This window comes from Carassius carassius, chromosome 40, assembly GCF_963082965.1.
Source record: "Carassius carassius chromosome 40, fCarCar2.1, whole genome shotgun sequence".
Lineage (NCBI taxonomy): Eukaryota > Metazoa > Chordata > Actinopteri > Cypriniformes > Cyprinidae > Carassius > Carassius carassius.
In genome coordinates this window covers 19,663,128-19,684,624 of record NC_081794.1, presented here as the reverse complement: position 1 = coordinate 19,684,624, position 21,497 = coordinate 19,663,128, and the positions used below count along the sequence as shown (strand labels likewise).

The window sequence follows — 21,497 nt, the reverse complement described above, 5'->3', positions numbered from 1 at the left end:
TTCAATACAGGAAATGACATTTTGTGGATCAAAAATGTATTAACACTTTGCAGGAGACAAAGAGAGAAGCATCGAGCCCATCTGACTGAAATCCGCAACTTGAGGGACAATACTGTCAACGCCTCGGGTCTCATGTCTAAATCCAGCCCCAGACTCAAGAGCACCCTCCAGCTTCAGAAGGTGACATCTCACAACTGTTGTTTGTTTATGTCCCAGATAGCAAATCTGCGTGAAGTCCACATTTGTGCTGACAATGCACATAATGATTGCTTGTCCAAAAATACGTGTGTATACCAAATATATACGTGCACTATATGTACAGTCTGAAATCAAGCCACCTACATGTGCTGTTGAGGAGATTCAAATAAAGTCCCCTGTGCATAACAGTCACCAGTAATGAATACAATTGGCCAGCAGGAAGTTGGAGGAATGATGCCCTCCATGGCTTTACTGCTTTCCCACCTGCTCCGAAGATCTCTCAAGCTGACAGAAATAAAACTGCATGCAGCTCGGGGAGTAAACACTGCATCTATCTGATGCAACAGTCAAAGGCAGCCAGCCACCTAGCCGATGAAGAACAGGATGAACATTATGCAAACTGGAAGATCAATCTCTCTCTGCTGCCACTTGGCGGTTCATTCTCATACCATACACAAATGTTGACGCTCATGTTCCCTTGTGTGTCATCAAGTCCAATGAGAGTGAGGAATCAAGCTTAAATTATTCCCAAAACTTTACATTTAAATTTCCCTGCACAAGTAATTTATATGAAAATGCATATAGTGCGTAAATGACACCGGGTTCAGCATATCAGATGAGTGTCACTCTTGCTAATCCAAGCATGCACAGCAAACCTTTAATTGGACCGCTTATAATCGACACTGAAATCTGCTGAGCCAGTAGCAGACGACTATAAAAGTAATTTAGGAAAAGGCTGAGAAGGGGAGCTCCAGTCTTTTGTTCAGACTTCACTTGGATTTTGCATGTTTCACCCCTCCTTCAGAAAGTTTCTTTTACAATTACAGTGGCTGTTTTGCTTCTCTTCCTCTGAGTTTTCTCACCCTGCTGAGGCGATGAAAGGGTGGTCAGAAATCATCCAATTTTCTTGTTGGAGAGAAGAACAATGCTAACAGGTCCCCAAGGAAGCAGCAGTGTAAGAAGGACATGCTTTTTCAGCTGTAAGGCCCCAAACTAGTTTAAAGTCAAACTCAGTCATTTTAATGATGTTCCACAAGACAAGCAGAGGGAGGGAGATTTCACTAACTGGAATAACAATTATCGACTGTCTTTTCCAGCTCTGGCGACATTGGGAGGGGGCTCGGGATATTTATTGAAGCCTGCTCTCGGATTGCTGGGTTGTTGTAAGATAATGGCTTTAATTTTAAGAGGGGACTGAAAAAAAATAGTTTAGGAAATTCATTAATGTAATCTTGTTTGAGATTAATCCCTGACTGGGGAAGTCGAAAGGAAGAATAATCAAGAGTGTGTCTCATTTAATCTGCAGTTTAAATGTAAAGTCTAATTAAAGTGGCTTTCCCTCACTGAGGGGCCTGTATATCGCAGAGTGAACATCTCCATATGGCCTCTCTTCAGAGTTCATGATCCCTTCATTTTATCTTTGGCCTGTGTGTGTGTTCCTACATTCATGTCTGTATAAGTGAAGGGAAGTGAGATGAGCTGCTGTGCATGTCATTTACAGCTGGTTGTGTCCACACCACTTGATGAAATGGCTTTTCTAGCAGCGATGTATGTAATACAGAGGAAGCATCTCTAATTTCTAAACAAGAGTTTTCATTTTGTTAGTGTGTGCTATAATGAGTGGCAATCCGCCGCTGGAATTAGATTTTAATTTTTAGCTGAGTGGTTGTTGCGGTTGTCATCATTGGCGGAAAGCGAAAGTGTTCACATGGCTCCCAGATGCACGCAGCTTGCTATCCGTTCTAGTTAAGTCACGAAACAAAGTCAAACAAATGTGTTCCCATTACTATTCAAAAATGAAAAGAAGAGTGAATATTTTTATTCAGCAAGGAAGCATTAAATTGATCAAAAGTGACCGTGAAGACATTAACAATGTTAAAAAAAGATTTATATTTCAAGTAAATTATTTTCCTTTGAGCTTTCTTTTCAGCAAAGAATCTAAAAAAAAGGAATCATGGTTTCCACCAAAATATTAAGTTAAAATGGTTTTCAACCATGATAATAAGAAATTTTTCTAGAGTGCCAAAACAGCATATTAGAATGATTTCTGAGGCTCATGTGACAAAATTCAGCTTTGCTATAACAGGAGTAAATGACACTTTAAAACATATTCAAATGTATTTTAAATTATATTTCACATTATTATTGTTTTTACTGAATTTTTGATTAAATAAATGCAGCCTTGATGAGCATAAAAAGCTTCTTTCAAAAACATTTAAGAAATCATACCTACCCCAGACTTTTGAAAGGTAGTTTACATCCCCTGCAGTTCAGCTGCAATTTAGATGAAGTAAAATAAGTTTTAGTGGCCCTGGACCACAAAACCAAAATATTTTTTTTGAAATTTGACATTTGTTAGGATAGGACAATATTTGTTTGAGATGCATCTATTTGAAAATCTGGAATCTGAGGGTGCAAAAAAAATCTAAATATTGAGGAATTCACCTTTAAAGTTCTCCAAATGAAGTCCTTGGCAATGCATGATACTAATCAAAAATTAAGTTTTGATATATTTAAAAAAAAACGTGTCACAGAATTATTCAGGCATTTGAACTTGGTTAGAAAGATTGATTTCACCCTTAACCCAGTGTAATGATATCTTTTAAAAAAAAGATAGATTTTGCATATCCTAATTAATATTCATGAGCTGAGCTGCTGCCATTTTATGACTTCATAACTTTCTTTCTTACAATTTGCTAACACCCATGAAACATTACCACATGTTTGCAAATGACATGAGTCATAACTGCATAGAAATGATAATCAATGTGGTCATCCCCTACATAGTTTGGTTCATCTGCAATAATATCTTTTATTTTCTGTTCGTCTCAACAGAGCAGAAGAGCCCATGGTTTCTCCTCTAAGCAGGTTGCCAGCATCGTTCTCAACAGCTCTAAAGTTTCCCTACCAAATCAGACTCGCAGTCTCTCCATGGGGAAGCGCTGCAGGTACTTTCCCAGAGCTTCACATCTATTGTAAAACTTCTGACACTCCATCCCTCTCCACAGAAAAGAAAGAAACAGAGGAAGAAATTTAATCAGCTCTCAATGTGGCACCATATGTTCATGTCAAAAATGAACTACATAAAATAATTATAATAATTGCAATTGGTAGCAACCATGAAAATTTACATTTCTGAATTATGGTGTAATCAGTTTTTCAAAATTCTTATTTATAACAACAAGGCCTGAATTAATTATAAGCAATTTAAGCATTAAAGCCATGTGTTAACCTAAGGCTGTCTAATAAAAATATGTTTTAAATATATATGATCTTAGAAGCTTTTATTTGTTTCGACAGAAGCTGCTCGTTCTCCTCAAGCCCTGCCTTGAAACACAAGGTAACCAATTATCGAGCCGTCTCAAAGTGGACTTCGCCCATCTCTAGAGCAGGCCATCATCTCAGTGGAGGATCTCGGGATTCAATTCATTCCTATAAACATTTCCAGGAAGTGGAGGTGAATGAGGTGATGCCACAATCTTTGAGAAGGTGAGCAATAAAATGCAAAATGTGACAAACAAACAATGCAATAACTGCAATTATTTATCTTCTGAGACACTTCACATGTTTGTGGTACTGCTATGTCCCAGGGATTGATTTTTTTTTTCATCAAAACTGACAAATTGTAACTTCTTTTCTTTATGACAATTGGTTAAAAAAAAAAAAAAAAAATTAGCAAGCATTCATCATCTATTTTTTTACCCTTGTTTCAGACTTTCAAAAACAAAAATATCTGGGAATATATGTTTTTCACTGATTTAACTTAAAAAATGACCCAAAAAATATTAAATATAATATATAAATATAAACACACAATTTATTTTTTGAAAATATCTTTGAGAAATTGTCATGTCCACCATAACAATTTTACTAATTTTATCAAAAGTTAATGTACTTGGTTATCAATGGAGATCAGTGTGAAGAGCACGCTTGAGATAAAGTAGATATTTTCACGGGAGGAGCACAAGACAGACACAGTGGGCGTGGCGTCAGGCCTCGGAGAGGCTTTTATTAACAGAAAATCAAATAAAACGGGATAAAGGTGGCCAAAGGGGAAGTGTCCAAAATAAACAGGGAATCTGGTGTCCTCGTCGTGCTGCGGGGTTCGTGTGGGTCGGGCAGTGTTCATGGAGGAAGGGTCCAGGTAAGGGGCGGAGTCCGGCGGCCGCACGCTCTCCCCTCTTCGGTCCGGCGGCTTCCTCTAGCGGCCGCATCACTCTCGTTGGCCGCGGCGCTGGCAGGGGATGGACGGCCCGGCATCCTGGCCCGACGGCCGTGTAAACGGATGCGGTTCCCATCCGGATCGCGGGTCCGGCAGCTCACGTCTCTGGTGGCGCGGGAGTCCCTCAACGCACCCTTCCTGGACCCACGAGGAAACCAGTGTGCATGAACGGGGAAGAGACTGGTCTCCCGAGGAGAGGCGCGTTGGGCTTTTAAACAGCGGCGGTGATGAGGCTCCATTTCCTTCAGGTGTGCCCCATCACACGCCGCCAGCCCTGACTCGTCCAGCACCCCTCCTCTCACACACCCACTCCAGTCGGGAGCCTGGTGAAAGGCGGCGATTTAGGACGTGGTGCCGGTGACAATCAGGGAGGAGGCAGCTGACTCGTCACATTACGTAAAAAAAAAAAAAAAAAACTCAAAATAGGTAAAAATCACTTATTTGACAATATGATTTTCTTCACTATCATTTTTGTCATTATTTGAAATGTGGTGGAAATGACACTTGTGGAGTCAGAAAAAAATATTCAGGGAAAAATTTTAATTATCTTGTGATGCATGTTCTTTCCAAAAGTTTGGATGAAGGTTTGTTATTCTTATTTTTTTATTTAAAGGAATAAATACTTGTATTCAGCACGGAAATCGATCAAAAGTGACATCAAAAACATTTATGAATTATAATGTTGCAAAAGCTTTCTAAGATTTACAGCTTTCTTTTTATCATAGAATCCTTAAAAATGATAATGTTTCCACAAATATTAAGTCACACAACCAAATTAGCATAACAGAATAGAATGTTTTCTAAAGGATCGTCTGACACTTTTACACTTGGCCATTAAAGGAATAAATTGGAATACATTTTAAAATATAAATCAATTATTTTAAAAATTCTAATAATATAATATGTATTTTTATCAAGAGAATGCATTCATTGACAGGGCCCATGGCAGGAATAATGTCCTTTAGTTAAGTAGGGTGTATGTGTGCAAGTAGCACTTAGTCTTGAATTTCCAAGATATGTTCTCATTACCATGCCAACTTGATCCAGCCTCACAATGACTTGACTCTAGAGCTGTGCAATTAAACCGAAAACGATTTTGATTTTAGCCTCCAACGATTATGAAAATACAACAATCGAGATAAAGCGATTATTACGCCCCATTCCACCCCCTTTTCAAGCGCTGCACTTTCGTTCCAAAAGCCAAATTTCGCGTGCAAATCATTAAAATCATGTAACGTGACTTTTGCAAAATGGGACGTGCTTGATTTATCGAAGTATATTTATTCATGTTTTTAAAAGCGTGAAAAAGAACTTGCTCTGCTCCTCAGGAAGATATATGCGCTCAGAGACGGAACAGAACACGGACATGTAAAGTCATCTTTTAGCTCAAGGTGCGTGCCTAAATGGTCAAATACCCGAAAAAATGCTGTGCTTAGTTATTATTCATGTATACCTTCGTCGGTCATGTAATAAATGAATGTAAAGAGTTGATGAAAATGTATAATAATATAGTAGTTCTCATAGCAACCTTATTTACAGGAAATATTTAATTGACATGTATCACTATCTTTTAATAAATCACTCATATAAAGTTTTGGTCATATGGCCCCCTAAATAATCAGGTTAAATAATCATGATTACAATACTGACCAAAATGATCGTGATTATGATTTTTGCCATAATCGAGCAGCCCTACTTCACTCTCTGCCAAACTCTCTCTATTTGACCTATTTCCATAATTTACATGCTTAAACAGTGCAGCTTTGAGCTTGTAAACTCATTTAAGAGCTGTGATCAAGCACATACGTACTAACACGCTTAGAGAAGGGGGTTTTCATTTTCCCAGTGTGTCAGCAGCAGGGCTCTCTGTTTTTTTTGTAGTCTGCTGGGTTAGCTTGACTTTTGCTTAATTAATTTTAGCTTATGTCTGAAAGCACAATCAATGACTTACCCCTCTATAGGGTTCAGCTATTGTTATTATTGTTCATGATTAATTAAACATTGATAAACTGCTCTAAACCTTTCTCAGGCCAGTCTTGGCTGGCCCAGAGAGAGACAGACTGGGGTTGAACTGACCTATTTCTAGACTTTACAGCTTTAAAACACCAACACCATACCCGAACCGCTCTCTTGTTGCCATGGAGACACCCTCCAGTCTAATGGAGAAAAAAAGAAGAAGACAGGGGGGAAGAGAGAGAGATGGGCATGCAGAGCTCGCTTATCCCCCTCACTATGACAGCAGGACCCCCACAGAATGTTGTCAGTTTTATGAAAAAAAAAAACCTCTGCAAAGACACATATTTACCTGTCAGAGATGAAATATGGATTGAAACTGTGTGTGCCATCGGTGCAGTTATATTTAGATATTGTTTTGATTTGCTGCGATCTGCCGGATTTACCTGCAGCTAGAGTACACTTTTAATACCCGTGCATTGTGTTATGGGGCTCAATTATTTAAGCCCTGTTATTTAACAGTCTTTGATGTCAGACAATAACTTGGTGGTTAGATGAGTTGGGGTTTCTGGGAGGTGACAAAACATAGCATTTTCGTGTCTGATGCTTTTATATTCATTTTTTTTTTTTTTTTACCAGAAGCAAGAATTATTTGATGCTCTGGCAAAGCTGCATTTAAATGTCAAAGTTTAGATAAGAGGGTGATAAAGGTGCCAGACCTGAACCTTGAGAAAACCACAAAATTTCCTATGATTCAACATCTGACAAACCCTAGATAACCCACTTGGGTCACGCTGCAAGATCTCCACGGCAGTCTACCAGCAAAATACCAAAAGGTTTTTTGGTCTGTCAACACAAGGTGTGCCTGATTCGATAAGTAGTCGCCTCCTACAGATCAAAACCACAGCTAAATGAAGTAGCGTGATCTTCATAAACTCAAAATCAAGTCAAGTCTGCTTTGTCAATTCTTCCACATGTATAGTACATGCATACAGAGAATTGAAATTGCGTTACTCTCAGATCCTTGGTGCATACAGATAACACTAACAGTAGAACATTAAATATAGATAATAAATATAAAGTACAATTATACAAATATACAAACAGGTCATGTAAAAAGAGAGATGAATAAAGCAGCACAAGACACATGACAGATAAAAGTGCAAACCAGTGAAGTAAACAGTGCAGATGTAAGGATTGTAGTGCAAAAGAGCTTATTCAGTCTGATTGAAGTGTCAGAAATCTCAAAGAGCAGTTCTTTATTTAAACTGACAGAAGAGGTAGTTGAATGAGGTCAGTTAACTGCTGAATGAAGTAGTGAGAAGACAGATGCTGTACAAAGTGTCTGGTGCAGGTCCAAGTGTGTTAGTGGGAGCTGGTGGGGGGGGGGGGGGTCTGGGGTTGATGGGGAACTGAGGTTCAGAGTTCAGTGGTGCATGGGAAAAAATGGGGGGGGGGGGCAAGGTTGAAAGGGAGTTCAGCTTACTGCATACCACACAGTGATGCAGCTAGTCAGAATGCTCTTGATGGTTGTAACGGATTAAACCTTCATAATCATCGGGAAGAAGGAGGCGGGAACCGGCGGACAATCAAATTATATTTTAATAATCAAAATAAAGACAAAACAGCTAAAAAGCAAATAAAAAGCAAACACAAACTAAAACCCAGGCCTGGTCCTCTCTCGTCCTTCACTGTCGTCGCTCCAGTTTTATATCCTTCCATCTCCTCCGTGGGACTCGAGACCGGTGGGTCGAACAGGTGTCGCTCATCTCCAATCACTCCATCGGCCTCGTTCCTGTTCCCACGTCTCTCGGCCCCACCCCACTCGTCACATACCCCCATCGCCCCTCAAGACTGCGCTCTACGGCACGACACTCCTCCGCCGCCCGGTGGACAGCGACGGCTCCTCTGGTTTTGGGCAGCCGGCAGGAGTCCCCTGTTCCCTGCTCCTCCGGATTCCTTCACGGAGGCAGCAGGCTCCGGCCCCCTGGCGAACGGCGCCGACTCCTCCGCTCCCTCACGGACGGCAGCCGCCCCTCCACATCACGGGCGGCCGGCAGCGAGCTCACCTGTCCCCGGCAACTCACTCCAGCCCACCACCTCGAGCGTCCATGGCGGCACACTCCCTCGCCTGCTTGATGGCACCGCGGATTCACCACAGCGGCGAGGGATCTTTAGCAGCACGTCCCTCTTTCTCCCGGGCTTCGGCACCACTGTAACGGATTAAACCTTCGTAACCTTCGGGAAGAAGGAGGCGGGAACCGGCAGACAATCAAAATAAAAGCTTTAATAATAAAAATAAAGACAAAACAGCACATCAGCGCACAAATAAAAACCAAATACAAAATAAAGTCCAGGCCTGGTCCTCTCTCGTCCTTCACTGTCGTCGCTCCAGTTTTATATCCTTCCATCTTCTCCGTGGGACTCAAGACCGGTGGGTCGAACAGGTGTCGCTCATCTCCAATCACTCCACCGGCCTCGCTCCTGTTCCCACGTCTCTCGGCCCCGCCCCACTCGTCACAATGGTGCCTCTGTAGAAGGTGCATATGATTGGGGCCGGGGCTTTGGCTCTTCTCAGTTTGCAGAGGAAGTAGAGATGCTGCTGTGCTTTCTTGGCCAGTGCTGCGGTGTTGTCGGTCCAGGAGAGGTCCTATGTGATGGGCACACCCAGGAAATTGGTGCTGCTCAGTCTCTCCACAGTCACTCCGTTTATGGTCAGAGGAGCATGCTGAGTGTGCACTCTCCTGAAGTCAACAACAATCTCCTTCGTCTTCTCCACATTCAGAGAGAGATTGTTGTCACTGTACCACCCGACCAGGCGGCTCACCTTGTTTCTGTAGTTTGTCTCAACTCTGTTGCTAATGAGACCCACCACAGTCGTGTCATTCGCAAACTCTTCATTAGATGCTATATGTTTGATTTTAACTGTGATGTTTATCATGATCTAAATGCATGCTACTTTGGAAGACCAATGGTTAAAGGGAAAGCTCAATCAGTCAGAATATTAAAATTTCACCATATAAAAATGAGGTTGTTACAATATTACAGATGCTACTGTTTTTTTTTTGTGTTTTTTTTTTTAAGAACAAATTTATATCTGCCTCATAACTCAAGCTACTACTGTCAACTCAAGCTACTGTCAACTTTGTATTTCTGAGAGAAAAAAAAAGTAACATTATTAATATTGCAGTCTGCACTGCAAGCTGTGCTGCAGATACAGTAGGAGTCAAAGTCAGGCGACACAAACCTTTTTCAAGATTTGAAACAATCACTCATTAGAACATGAAAGCGCAAAGTGTTTGTAATGTTCTGACCATTATTTAAACCCAGTCAACGATCTAGTTTCTACAATTTTCACATAGTAGCAAAGATCTGCCTTTAAACTTGTAAGTAACAAAGATATAACCAAGCCCTACTTACATCTATGCTAAACGCATAATTTATGCTACCACAGGCACACAGCCCAAGCTGCAGATTATACGTAATTACACTGAGATTCAAAATTCCCACCAGCTCCAAATAATTTGATCACTGCTGTGATTGTTTTTTTTTGTTTTGTTTTTGTTATAAAATTGTTTTCAGAACATTCACAGTGGCCGAGTGATTTCTTTCAAGTGTAACAGACAGAATCAGTGTAATGGATAATGAGATGTAAATACTAATTCCCTCGGTTTCTTGTCCTCTAGGTGCCAGTCTCACTCGGACAGCAATCAACAAAGCCGTTGCAACCTGAATATGCAAATTATGCTCTCCACCCATTCCAAAGGAAAGATGGGCAACACTGATGTTCCGTGCACTCGTCTCGACCAGGGAACAACCTTTCCGTCCCCTTCTTTCCGAGCCCACTCCGTACCCATTATCCCCTCCGTTCAGGGACCTGATTTTGGGGAGGGGGGCGGGAACAAGCTGCATAATGGAGGTAGGGGATCTTCCAGCTACAACCTAATCAATCCTGAGACTGAGGTGGAGTCAGTGGCAAATTCCAGCCAATCACTTGCCAGCTCCTCTGTGGCGGTGCAGGATCCACAGACACTCACCTGCTCCGAGTCTGCACTGATGTCAAGGGGCCAAATCAAACACAAAAGCCTTGTCACCTACACAACAGCCTTGGGATCAGGCACAAACTCCAGAAGAGCGAAGACTGTCATTTCTATGACCGTACTGGGATCAGGGGTGAAAACTACGCAGTACGCTGCCAGCCTGCTGTCTATGGCTACTGTAGGACAGGATGGCCACTCTGCTTTCGGGGAAGGACAGCAGGATGACGGTTTACAAACCCCGTTTGTGGGGCGCAAAAAAGACAGCTCTTTTTCTGATGGGGTTAGAGGTGCGGCCTGCCTCACATATCCCAAAAGCTGATTGGATAAACGCAAACATTGCTTTGGAAACTCCACGTTGGTGTGGATGGGGCTGGAACGTCCCCGCTTGTGTAAGACACTTACTTTTGGAACTATTTTACTGCATTGTGAAGTACAACTACTGACAACCCAATTTAAAACTCTGACTTACTGACCACACATGTGAATAGATGCGAGAGAACAAAGACTTTGGTGGGATGTTGATCTAAAAGGTATTGGAAAGGATTTATATGCCACTATTTAACTAATTTAGAAACCAAATAGTGTGTCATCTCAATGTTGTTTCTCTACTGTAAAAAAAAGAAAAAATATAATAGATGTGAAAACTATATGTATGTCATATATTCCATGTATATGACATATTGAGTGATGAAAATAAAGATGCAAAACATGGTAATGCAGAAGCTTTTTTTCCAATAACTGCTGTTCTATAATCTCAGCCCAGCTCTGTCTTTTTGTCTGTTTTGCTTGAGATCTTAAGAAAAATGGCAGTTTCTGAATAAAATCTGAATGTCACCCTGTCATTTGATCAGAGTAACCGTGCGATCATTGTAGTGCATCTCACACCTTCTGTTTTTAGCAGAAAGCTCGCAAAGCGCCGCAGCCAGGTATCCGCAACCATCGCCTGAGACGACCCAACGAACGTGCTGAATGGAGAGAAACCGGCAGAGTCACTAGCTGTCTCCATGGCAACAGAGATCGGCGAAGTCGGATGCGGCAGCCTCTCTATCCAACGAGACCATCAACGGATTTAATCATTTACTTGTTTATCTCCTGTGAAAGAAGCTCTTGCTAATTAAGCCCAGACTAATTATTTTGCATCAGCTATTTTGAAGCCGCAAAAGGCAAGGAAAAAAAAAAGTTTCCTTAACTAGCTGTTTTTTTTTGTTTTTTCTCAGGTGAGGGTGGAATTAATCAGCAGAAAGATTAAAGCACCGTGTCACTGATGTCTCTCATCGTGTTTACCTCAAACGAGGGCAACACAAGCGAGTCGCACCCAGAACGATTTATGAATTATCTGGCTAATTTTCTGAGTCTCAGAGTGATGTGACATTATAATCCAAATAACAATTTTTTTTAATGTAACCGCTGGCAGGCTGCGCCAGCAGTCTCTTCCGACTGAGCCCCACGGAAGCAACATTTGGCTTTTTTTTTTTTTATTAATTTACAGACAAACATATTTGTTTTGCTCTCATGCACATGTCTCTCCGCAGATCTAGCGCGAGCCAATGGCTTTGAAACTCATAATGTGTGATCCTTTCATTTTTTGAGAATGTTACACATGTTCATCCAACAGCTTAATATTCAATCTCAACTCAATCTTCGATCCAGTGGGAGGCAGCCATGAAAACACTGATGTAATGTACAAAGAGCTGGAGTCCTGTGTGCATGTCTTCAGGGTTTTTTTGTTTTGTTTTGTTTTTTGGTAGAATGCCTCATCCCTGTGCTATTGCATCTTTTTGAGGAGCAGGCCCATTTCTCCTCTATGCTGATATAATAATAAAGGCAGGATGTTTCTTGAAGCAGGCAGCAAACATTAGAGAGAGTACAACTGCAGAGCACAACAGGGGTAGACCAATGGATGCTTGTGGGAAATGAGTACTGAGCTGAACACAATGCGCAGAAAACGTAGACGCATTGAGGGCAGTGGCAAGAAGTGAAATACATCTGTCACCTGGAATGAGCTGCAGTGACTTCAAAATTACTCTTTTCGCAGCAAAGTACCTTTGGTTTAATGTGTCTAAAGAATTCACACTCTCTAAATGGTTCGCACTGGGGCGGAATACAAATTGTTGGTAAAATGTGTAATTTTGTAATAACTTCTAAGAAAAAAACAATTCAATTCACAGCCCAAACCAAAACTGAAGGCTCTTTCTGATGGATGACTAGCTTTTTCATTATTCAATAGATAATGAATAATGAGTGCATTCAACGATACGGCAGATAAACAGATTACTTATTTTAAATAGCTTTGATTTGAATGTGAATAAATTCTCATGTTTAATAACAACACACATTTTCTATTACAAATGGGATACTTAAGCAATATCACACTTGCAAATCAGTGCAATCGATGTGAAATGGAAGTCATTTGCACATATCCTACAAATAAAAAAGTTCAGCATTTTTTTATCATGAAAAATGTGTTACTAAAACGGCTTTTTCATTGATTTGATTATTGCTGCACATGTTAACCCAGGCATCCTTTATATTAAATTCAGTAGTTCTTTAGCTATCCATTGTGGTGTCTGTACTTTAAACAAGTAGAAGTTATTTGTACTTGAAGTGTGAATACCACAAGGGTGAAGAAGACTGACTGCTAGCTAAAGATCTACCGAATACAAGTGATGCCTTGGTTAATATGATCAGCAAACCAGTAAAATTATTAAAATTATACTGATACTAGTGATTTTTAGAGAGCAGTCAACATTCAAATTTTTCATTTAGTTTAAGCTGATTTACAAAAATAACTAAAATTGCTAGATTGACATTTAAAAATGCCTGCATTTTAATATAAACACAAAATAAACACAGATATGTCATAAAAATAAAAACAAATAAGAACATAAAAATATAAATATAGAAATAAATATAAATTCAAAACATTAATAAAAATGATAACAGTATCTCAATGATACAAAAACAACACTGATATTTACAAATATTAAGTAGTTTGAGAGTGTATGCAGATTCTTTTCCATAGCGTTATTTGCAGTGTTTCATGAGAGTGGGTGCGCGCTAATGAGCTTTTTGGCAGTATTTGCATGCCGCGATGCTCAGGTGGAGACTGTCCATTACACTCTGAGCATAAAGTTTATTTCCAGTTCACATCATTTTAACATGGTGAAACACAATAGGAAGAATCACCTGCATCATACATAATGTAATTTTTGATTTGAGTGTACACCATTTAGATGACTCTTCACAAATACATCTCTCTTAATGTGTAAAATGTGTTTGAATGAGCACAAAAGTACTAAACTGCCCCTTTAGTTAGGCAGTGAAATGAAACTATACATCAATGACATTCAGCATTGAGGCTTAATTTAACAAAGGACACTTCATAAAGCAGATGAAAGGCATATATGATCACAATAGACTAACTCTGAATTCTTCCCAAATGATGTGAAGTTGACAATGAGGTTGATTACATTCAAAAGGAACGTACGGTTCTCTGTGATTAAGTACACTGGATTTTTTGATTGGATCATCAAAACATTCAATATACTTCATCATAAATCTAGTGCTGCTGTTTACAAAAGTGAAAATGTCATATTTGTTGTTCTTGTTAAATTCAAGTGACACCCATGCAGTGTAGTACCAAATGATTTAAGACACTTCTTATATGTGCCTATCAAACCCATTTTGTTCTGTGTCTGAACATAATGTATTAAAGGTCTCTATAAAATACAGTGAAATTACTTCATATCACAGAGTTGATTAAAAATTGTTCCGGTGAGAATGCTAAGAATGTATGTGATAGATAAAATATTAAAATATTCACGGTAAATGAAACCCATTAAATTGGATTTTCACAATGAAATTCCCAGTGAATAGACTGTTTTCAATAAACCAGGATTAGTGACATGTGACATAAAGCTTAGGCTGTCAATATCATAATGAGATACATATGATTTAAAAATGGTTTACTGTAAGCCTTTCCTCTGGCAACACAGAATTAACAAACAACAGATGCAACTAATTTGTTAAATCTGTGTTACTCTCCATTCCAAACAGATTTTTCTACTTTGTGCAAGACCTAGCACCAACTACACCCATACAGTGATGGATGCTTCGCTGACCACCTCCTGCATTGCTTCAGCCTACAAATACGACAATTAATAACACATTAACTTGTCAATTAAATAAACATGACTATTACTAAACATATGTAACTAGTTTTGCATATGGAAATTTTTTTTTATCTGTGCCTGAGGAGTTGAGATCCACCTGCTGAGGTCCTCCAAAGGCTTCTTTTCTCATCCCCCTAAATATCTTGCTCACTGGGGGCTTTAAGACACTATTTTCCTGTAAAGTGGCTTTAATTGTGAAAAGCAGCATGAAAAATAAATAAAAACTTAAGTAGCAACTGCTTTCTTAGTAACCACACACATTTTTCTTCTCTCATGCACATATCCACATTATCAGATGAAAGATAAGCATTATGGGTTTTGGCTTTGTGGTGCCTCTCCTCACTGATGTTGGTGTGCTTTTTGAACTCATGTACAGCGAAATTGATAAGAGTAATGAGATTATGCTTATGAGCTTAATTAGAAAGATGCTATCTAATTTCTCGTGCAAATACCATTACAGGAAATCATGAGCTGAGGAAAGAAGAGGCTCTATGCGCGAGTGCAAAGAGGCTAAATAACATGTGAACCGATACACAGTGGGTGTTTCAGAGAAATTAGAAGCAGAAATACACAATTATTTCTAAATTAATAGATATGATTATTTGCCAAGATTTGCGATGTGAGAATACTGGCCACCATGTGATTCATCTCAAATTGCAAAATAAACAAACACGGAGTACTTGCCAAAGCACTTGAAATTGAAATAATGTATGTTGATTCAAAATAAAGGCGGAAAAAATATCACTAATTTAGCTATTTACATTATGCATATTGCTAATAATAATTTGCATTATGCAAACTATCCTTAGAAATTATGACAAAAAATATATATTTTAATTTTAGAAATCAATACAGATTTGTATTATTAAATTATTTATTTAATTGTTAATAAATTATTTATATAAAAGCAGGTGCTTTTCTGCTGCAGCTCTACAGATGAAGTCATCTAAATATGCTTTCACGAGAACTTTTAACGCAACCAGAGGCATCACCTCTGGCTAAACCACACTGACTTCACATCTTTTAGACTGCCTCATGAAACTTTCATATGGAACGAATAATCATCACAATTACATTCATTTGATCTTGGGCTCCATGCACTTGCAGGTATCCTGAGGATTTCTCAAACAAAACTAACCCTTGTTTTCTTGTTCACTGGTCTAGCCGATTTATCCACTACAATGGAAGAGAGAACAGATCTTTGCAAGGAGGCGAGAAAAGAGGATACAAGAGGATGTGTTGAGGGAGCTCGGCATGATCTCTGGCAAATAAACACACTTCTGTAAGCTATTTTTGGTGAGTGTGAAAAGGAAAAGAAGAGCGAACAGAAGGAAGAGACGAAGAACAAGCGTATCAGACACAGACAGGCACAAGAGAAATGAAAAGACAAAGATATACAACCTTCAACAATATGATGCTCTTCATTGTTGTACTGCACAATCAATTCAAATCACAGAGATGTTCATTATGCATGAATTCACATTGTTAATATGTCATTATAGATAAAAAATGTAAATGCAGGGCTTTAAATATAGGTCTGTGTTGATAAATCTAACAGCATTTTTTTTCTGTAAATGTCATCTTTTTTTTCTACAGATGGATCTAGTGTTCAGTAAATCTAATTAATGAGGAAAGGTATTCAAATTAGCCTAATTGAGTTTCAGATATCTTCTGCATATATTTCTTTCCTGTTGTGCATTTCTGTATTCTTTTATTCTCATGCTGCAAAACAAGCAAGAAAGAAAAAAAACAGTGAGAAAGAAAATAAAAATGGCATGTGGAAAAGGCTGGGGAAAAGAGAGACAAAGGTTGAGGGAAAAAAGAATGAGAAAAGAAAGAGACTGTAAGAAACAAAGAAGGGAACAGGAAAGAAGAATACTTCACTGTGAGTCAGCCATTTGGACGATTTCCCATTGTGGGGTCACAGGGTCACCACAGCTTAAACTAGATCATTTGACCTCTTGGTCTCCTGACTGTGAAAGTGTTTGTTTAGGTACCCTGGCCTGGAGGTCAATGTTTTATTTGGACATGCTCCATCCTCGCCTTGAAAAAATTGTGTCTCTTGCTGGAGATAATCCATCATTCCCTATTCACTGAGGGGAATATCCAGTTATAGATTTACAGGTTAGAGTAGTGCTTTAAGCTTCTGTCCTGTTATGCAGTACATTTTCATGTGTCCAAAATATTTTATCCAATACATTAAAAATTAATGAACATAGGGGAAATGCTAAATAATTTTTGGCTTATATATATATATATATATATATATATATATATATATATATATATATATATATAAACATTTTTTGGTGCTGGGTGCTATTTATGATATACTGTATATAAATTCAAATTCAAAATTGCTTTATCCGCTAGACTATAAAAATGTGTATGGCTCTGTCCCAAATGGCGCACTTCATGTGGACTCGCTGAGTCTACGAGTCCGTAGGCCGTCCCATTCAGCATGTTAACGCTCTGAAGTGTGCTCAGCAGCGCCCCCTATGCAGGCTCTGCACACTTTAACTACCCAGGAATCCTTTGCAAAATGCCAATCAGACAACGGATGGGAGGAGATTTCCCTCAAGAGCAATTGATGACATGGCTGAGAAGAAAATATTTAAGTGTAGGTATCATTACGGTTTTTATGACCTAGGTGTACATTTTACCAGTTGTTACCTACAGTTTATACAAACATTATGGTCATCGACCAGTGGTTGATATCTCAAACATAATAGCGCATTGAATAATACTATCGCATTATGATTCATTAAATAAAAAGAAAAGTGTGGACTATGAGGAAGTCCACAAGTCCGGAGTGTGGCATTTGGAACAGGGCCTATATATAAGGGTTTGCACAGACTTGTCAAGTAGCCGAGTGATCGACTACTTCAATCACTAGTCAGTGCTGTCGGAAACAATCAACTACTCAAGCATGCATTAACCTTAATTGATGCACAGAGTTTGCAAGTACGTTGTGAATTTTAGGATTACAATATTGCATGTAGCTGTTACTTTCTATGACTTTATCTATGTTGGATGTAAAATTTAAATATGTAATGTAATAATTAGGGGTGTGATAATGGCTTCAAAAATGAATAAAGGACAAAGAATAAATCTGCCTGAAAATTCGGCTGAGGCTGGCAGTCTGGTGTTTGCTATAGAACACCTGAACAAGGGGATCAGATAAATATTATACACAGACCTCTAAAGTCACGCAATAGAGTGAAGTGAATGAATGTAAACTTTATGAATGAAAAGAGCGAAAATCAAACACCGCATTGCTGTTGCCTCTCCATGCATCTCTCAGAAATCAGAGCTTGGCAAGAGTAATATCACCTATAATAATACATCATACACATTCTATTATTTGTATATATTTAAAAGGAAATATTAAATTAAACCTTAGGCTACAATATGATACAAATTAATTTAATAAGCAAAGCACAGCGCACTCTCCAACCAAACAGCCGCGCTGCGTGTCTCAGGCTTTCAAAAACCATACCAGTTCTCTCTCAAGAGTAGGCTAATAATCAATTTAGATACAGATACATTTTGTACTTGGCCTAAATGTTTGCATCTTTATCTTTTGCTGGTTTGCACATTTTGTTTTTATGGAAGTTCAAAAAAAGACTAGCTTAAAGAGAAATATGTGCATTGAATTAATTCAATCGTGATGAATAAACATTTGTCATGACATCTCTCTGCTTGCATGATAAATATATTTTTATAAATTACAAATACTTGCTGTTACATTAAAATTTTAATATGTAATGTCATAATCATAAAGTTTAGAAAATTTACATATGTAATTTTTGCATTAGGCTATGAATTAATAAGCTTGTATTGATAAGAACTATTTCAGCATGAATCACAAGTAGTCGTGTAACTCAAGTATATTTTAAATAAGAAATCGACTAGCAGAAATCAGTAATCGTGTATATATATATATATATATATATATATATATATATATATATATATATATATATATATATATATATATATATATACAAACACGCACACACGTATTAATTATTGAGGGGACATGGATGCATTTAACCTGCACTTACAGGTTACAATATATGTTTTGTTTTTAACATAAAATGTTGAATACTGATATTTTAAATAATTTCAAACATGATCAAAATAGTCAACATGTGAAATTAAAACTGCCAGTGGGTGGCAACAAGTGACTGTTAATGAGTGAGTCATTGAGCTTAATCCAATTCATTCAAATTGCTGATTCATGTTAATGACTGAAACACTGAATCATTTATTCAACCAAATCGTTCAAAAAGCTGATTCATTCAATAAGCAAACACTGTCCATTGCTTATACGCAAAACAGTGCTGTGATCTTTGTTTGGAACTATTTTCGTTGGTAAAATTGAGCAAAAACAAACAACATTATGTCTAAAATGTAAGTCACTTATTGCTTTACTGAACTTGTATAAGACCACTGATTCATGAAAATTAAGCAGTTTTACTACACTGTAAAAAAAATCTAATGAACTATTTACTTAAAAAAATTAAGGTAACAATATTACACATAATATTTTTGAGTAGTTTTTCAGGCTTGATTTTTTTAATGGCATAATGGCTATATAATTAGGGAAATGTGCTCATTTATTTTAATGTTATTCTCAAAAGTCTGTGATTTTAAATGAGGTCTGTTAGGTGGAAACCTCTCGCATAACAGTCTCCTATGCTGGACCTATAATGTTTTTATGGTTCTATGTTCATAGCAACCACCTGACTGATGGTCCAGACTAAAAGGAGGCGCCCCTTGAGCCGGGCTCCAGCGCAGGAGGGTGGGTGAGTAAATGTAACCCTCTCTGTATATACTTATGTGTATTTAATTGCTGGCGGTTACGTATCTACTAATAAACTCTGTGAGTTTCCTTTGCAGTGCTCAGTTACAGTGTTTACTAAACATTCGCCAGCAGCAGCCATCCGGCTCCATGTTCTGGTATTAGGCGGCTGAGATCACAGGTTTCTGATGGAGACTCCTTGATCATCAGGCATGGCACAGCACTGCAGGGAATTTCATGGATGTCTGGCCAAGTCACCCCGAGGGGTCTCCTGGCCGCTTAGGGGTGCTGTCGCATCTACCGGGAAGTGGAGGTGGCAGTTACAGAAGTCTTCTTGTATATGCTGCCTCAGGTGATGCTACCCTCGCCCGAGGTTTGTAAAATTGAGCTTGCCTCTCCCGTGAGATTCAGCACCTCTGCGATGCTTAGGAACCTTTAAGTACACACGCTAAGCTTTGTGTACTTTCTGAAAACCACATGGTGGTCAGTGTGCAAGTGAACACTTTGCGCACTTTCTAAAAATCCACAAGTGGTAAGTTTGCACGCAAGACTCTGCAAACTTTCTGAAATCTTGTACAATAAGGGTTACGTGCTCCGCTTCATTCCCTTTCTTGAGATGATTAGACCTTGGTTCCTTGGGCTCCATTCAGCCAGTGTGTATTTGTTTATACACCTCAAGCATCGCTTCCCTCAACATGAGGGGCTATTTTTCCAAAAAAGGGTTGCCTATGAGCGCGCTACTCTGAGCCCGGAGTTTTCCTCTCGTATGAGACTGAGTTCTCTGTTTTTTCCCCAGAGTGCTCCAGTATTGTTTCCATAGATTGAGTTGATGACTCTCAATCATACTGTTTTGAGATACACTATTCCATCTATGAGCTGCTCTATCGGAGTGCCACGAGAGCCCCTCCTTAGAACAGTATTTGAAAATCCATGCTATGGTAAGTGTGCACGTGAAGTCTTTGCACACTTTCTGAAATCCACACTGTGGTAAGTTTGCACGCTAGTATTCTGCGTTCTTCCTAAAATCCTATATGGTGAGGGCTTTGCATGGTTGCTTCGTGCCCTTTCTTGAGTTGGTAAAAGCCCCGTTTATCTTGGGCGCCACTCTACCTATGTATCCTCGGATACTTATCTAAACAGGGTGTTGCTACTAGAGAACTGTTGAGACAGCTCTTTCAGCAAGCTTATGCGTAAGCTAGCGGTAGCCCCTGTGTGACAGGCAAGACTTGGTACAAATGCTAGGTTCTTAGCCGTATCCTTTTAAAGGAATCTTTCCTGATTCCAAGCCTTCAGCTCTACCCTGGGCAGAGGCCCTAACAATTAAGTTGGGTATGTAGCTTAGGCCTTTTGGCCATAAGGGGTACTGTCACAGACAGCCATCTAAACGTCCCAGGGGCAACTCCCATGGAAATGGTAGAGTTGGTACTTAGTGCTCGCCATGATTCTGGCCTGCACTCCCCTCAGCATGGCGGCGTGGGTATACTGTTCCCCAAAGCACCCCCTAGAGGACGCAGTTCGAAGTTCCCTCGAAAGGGAACTGTCTCAGGTTACGTATGTAACCATAGTTCCCTGAGTAGAGAACGAGACACTGCGTCCTCTAGCTCCCTGTCATGCTTCGGACGCAAGCTTCAGACGAAGAAGATAATGACGTGCTCTCCTAACGCATTCTCATCCCAAGGCGTCATATACTGACCCTTTTGACATTTCGTCAACATCCTACGCACATGGCACCCTCTAGCATCAATATGAGACAAATGAGTCAAAAGGGACAGTATATGACGCCTTGGGATGAGAACGGGCTGGCTCCTGGTGCTGATTTATAGTCGCCCCAGTAGTGACGTCGGAGGCTGTCGCCGGCCAACAAGTTGGTGTTTTTTCAATGTATGCTTCAGACATGGGTCACGACGAGGAGTTCCCCCAAAGCGCCCCCTAGAGGACACAGTGTCTCGTTCCCTACTCTGGGGAACTATGGTTACATACGTAACCTGAGACAGTTAATTTTCATCTTGGAACATGGAAACGAATAAAAAAAAATATTCGATTTTAAATTAAAATATCTTTAAATCATTGTTTGATGCAACTGCATGCCATATTTTTATATGAAA

General features: G+C 39.3%; 1 protein-coding gene across 2 annotated transcripts in view; it reads left to right on the top strand.

Moving 5' to 3' along the window:
* The window catches only part of LOC132122322 (pro-neuregulin-3, membrane-bound isoform-like), a 154,833-nt gene extending 143,573 nt beyond the window's left edge, over positions 1-11,260 (top strand). For both annotated transcript variants that reach the window (XM_059532430.1, XM_059532429.1), the window contains exons 6-9: positions 54-180; positions 3,034-3,146; positions 3,499-3,687; positions 10,060-11,260. In XM_059532430.1, the coding sequence (XP_059388413.1) occupies positions 54-180; positions 3,034-3,146; positions 3,499-3,687; positions 10,060-10,732 (1,102 nt within the window). In that variant the 3' untranslated portion in view covers positions 10,733-11,260. The remainder of the gene's footprint in view (positions 1-53; positions 181-3,033; positions 3,147-3,498; positions 3,688-10,059) is intronic.
* Positions 11,261-21,497: the final 10,237 nt, after the last annotated feature.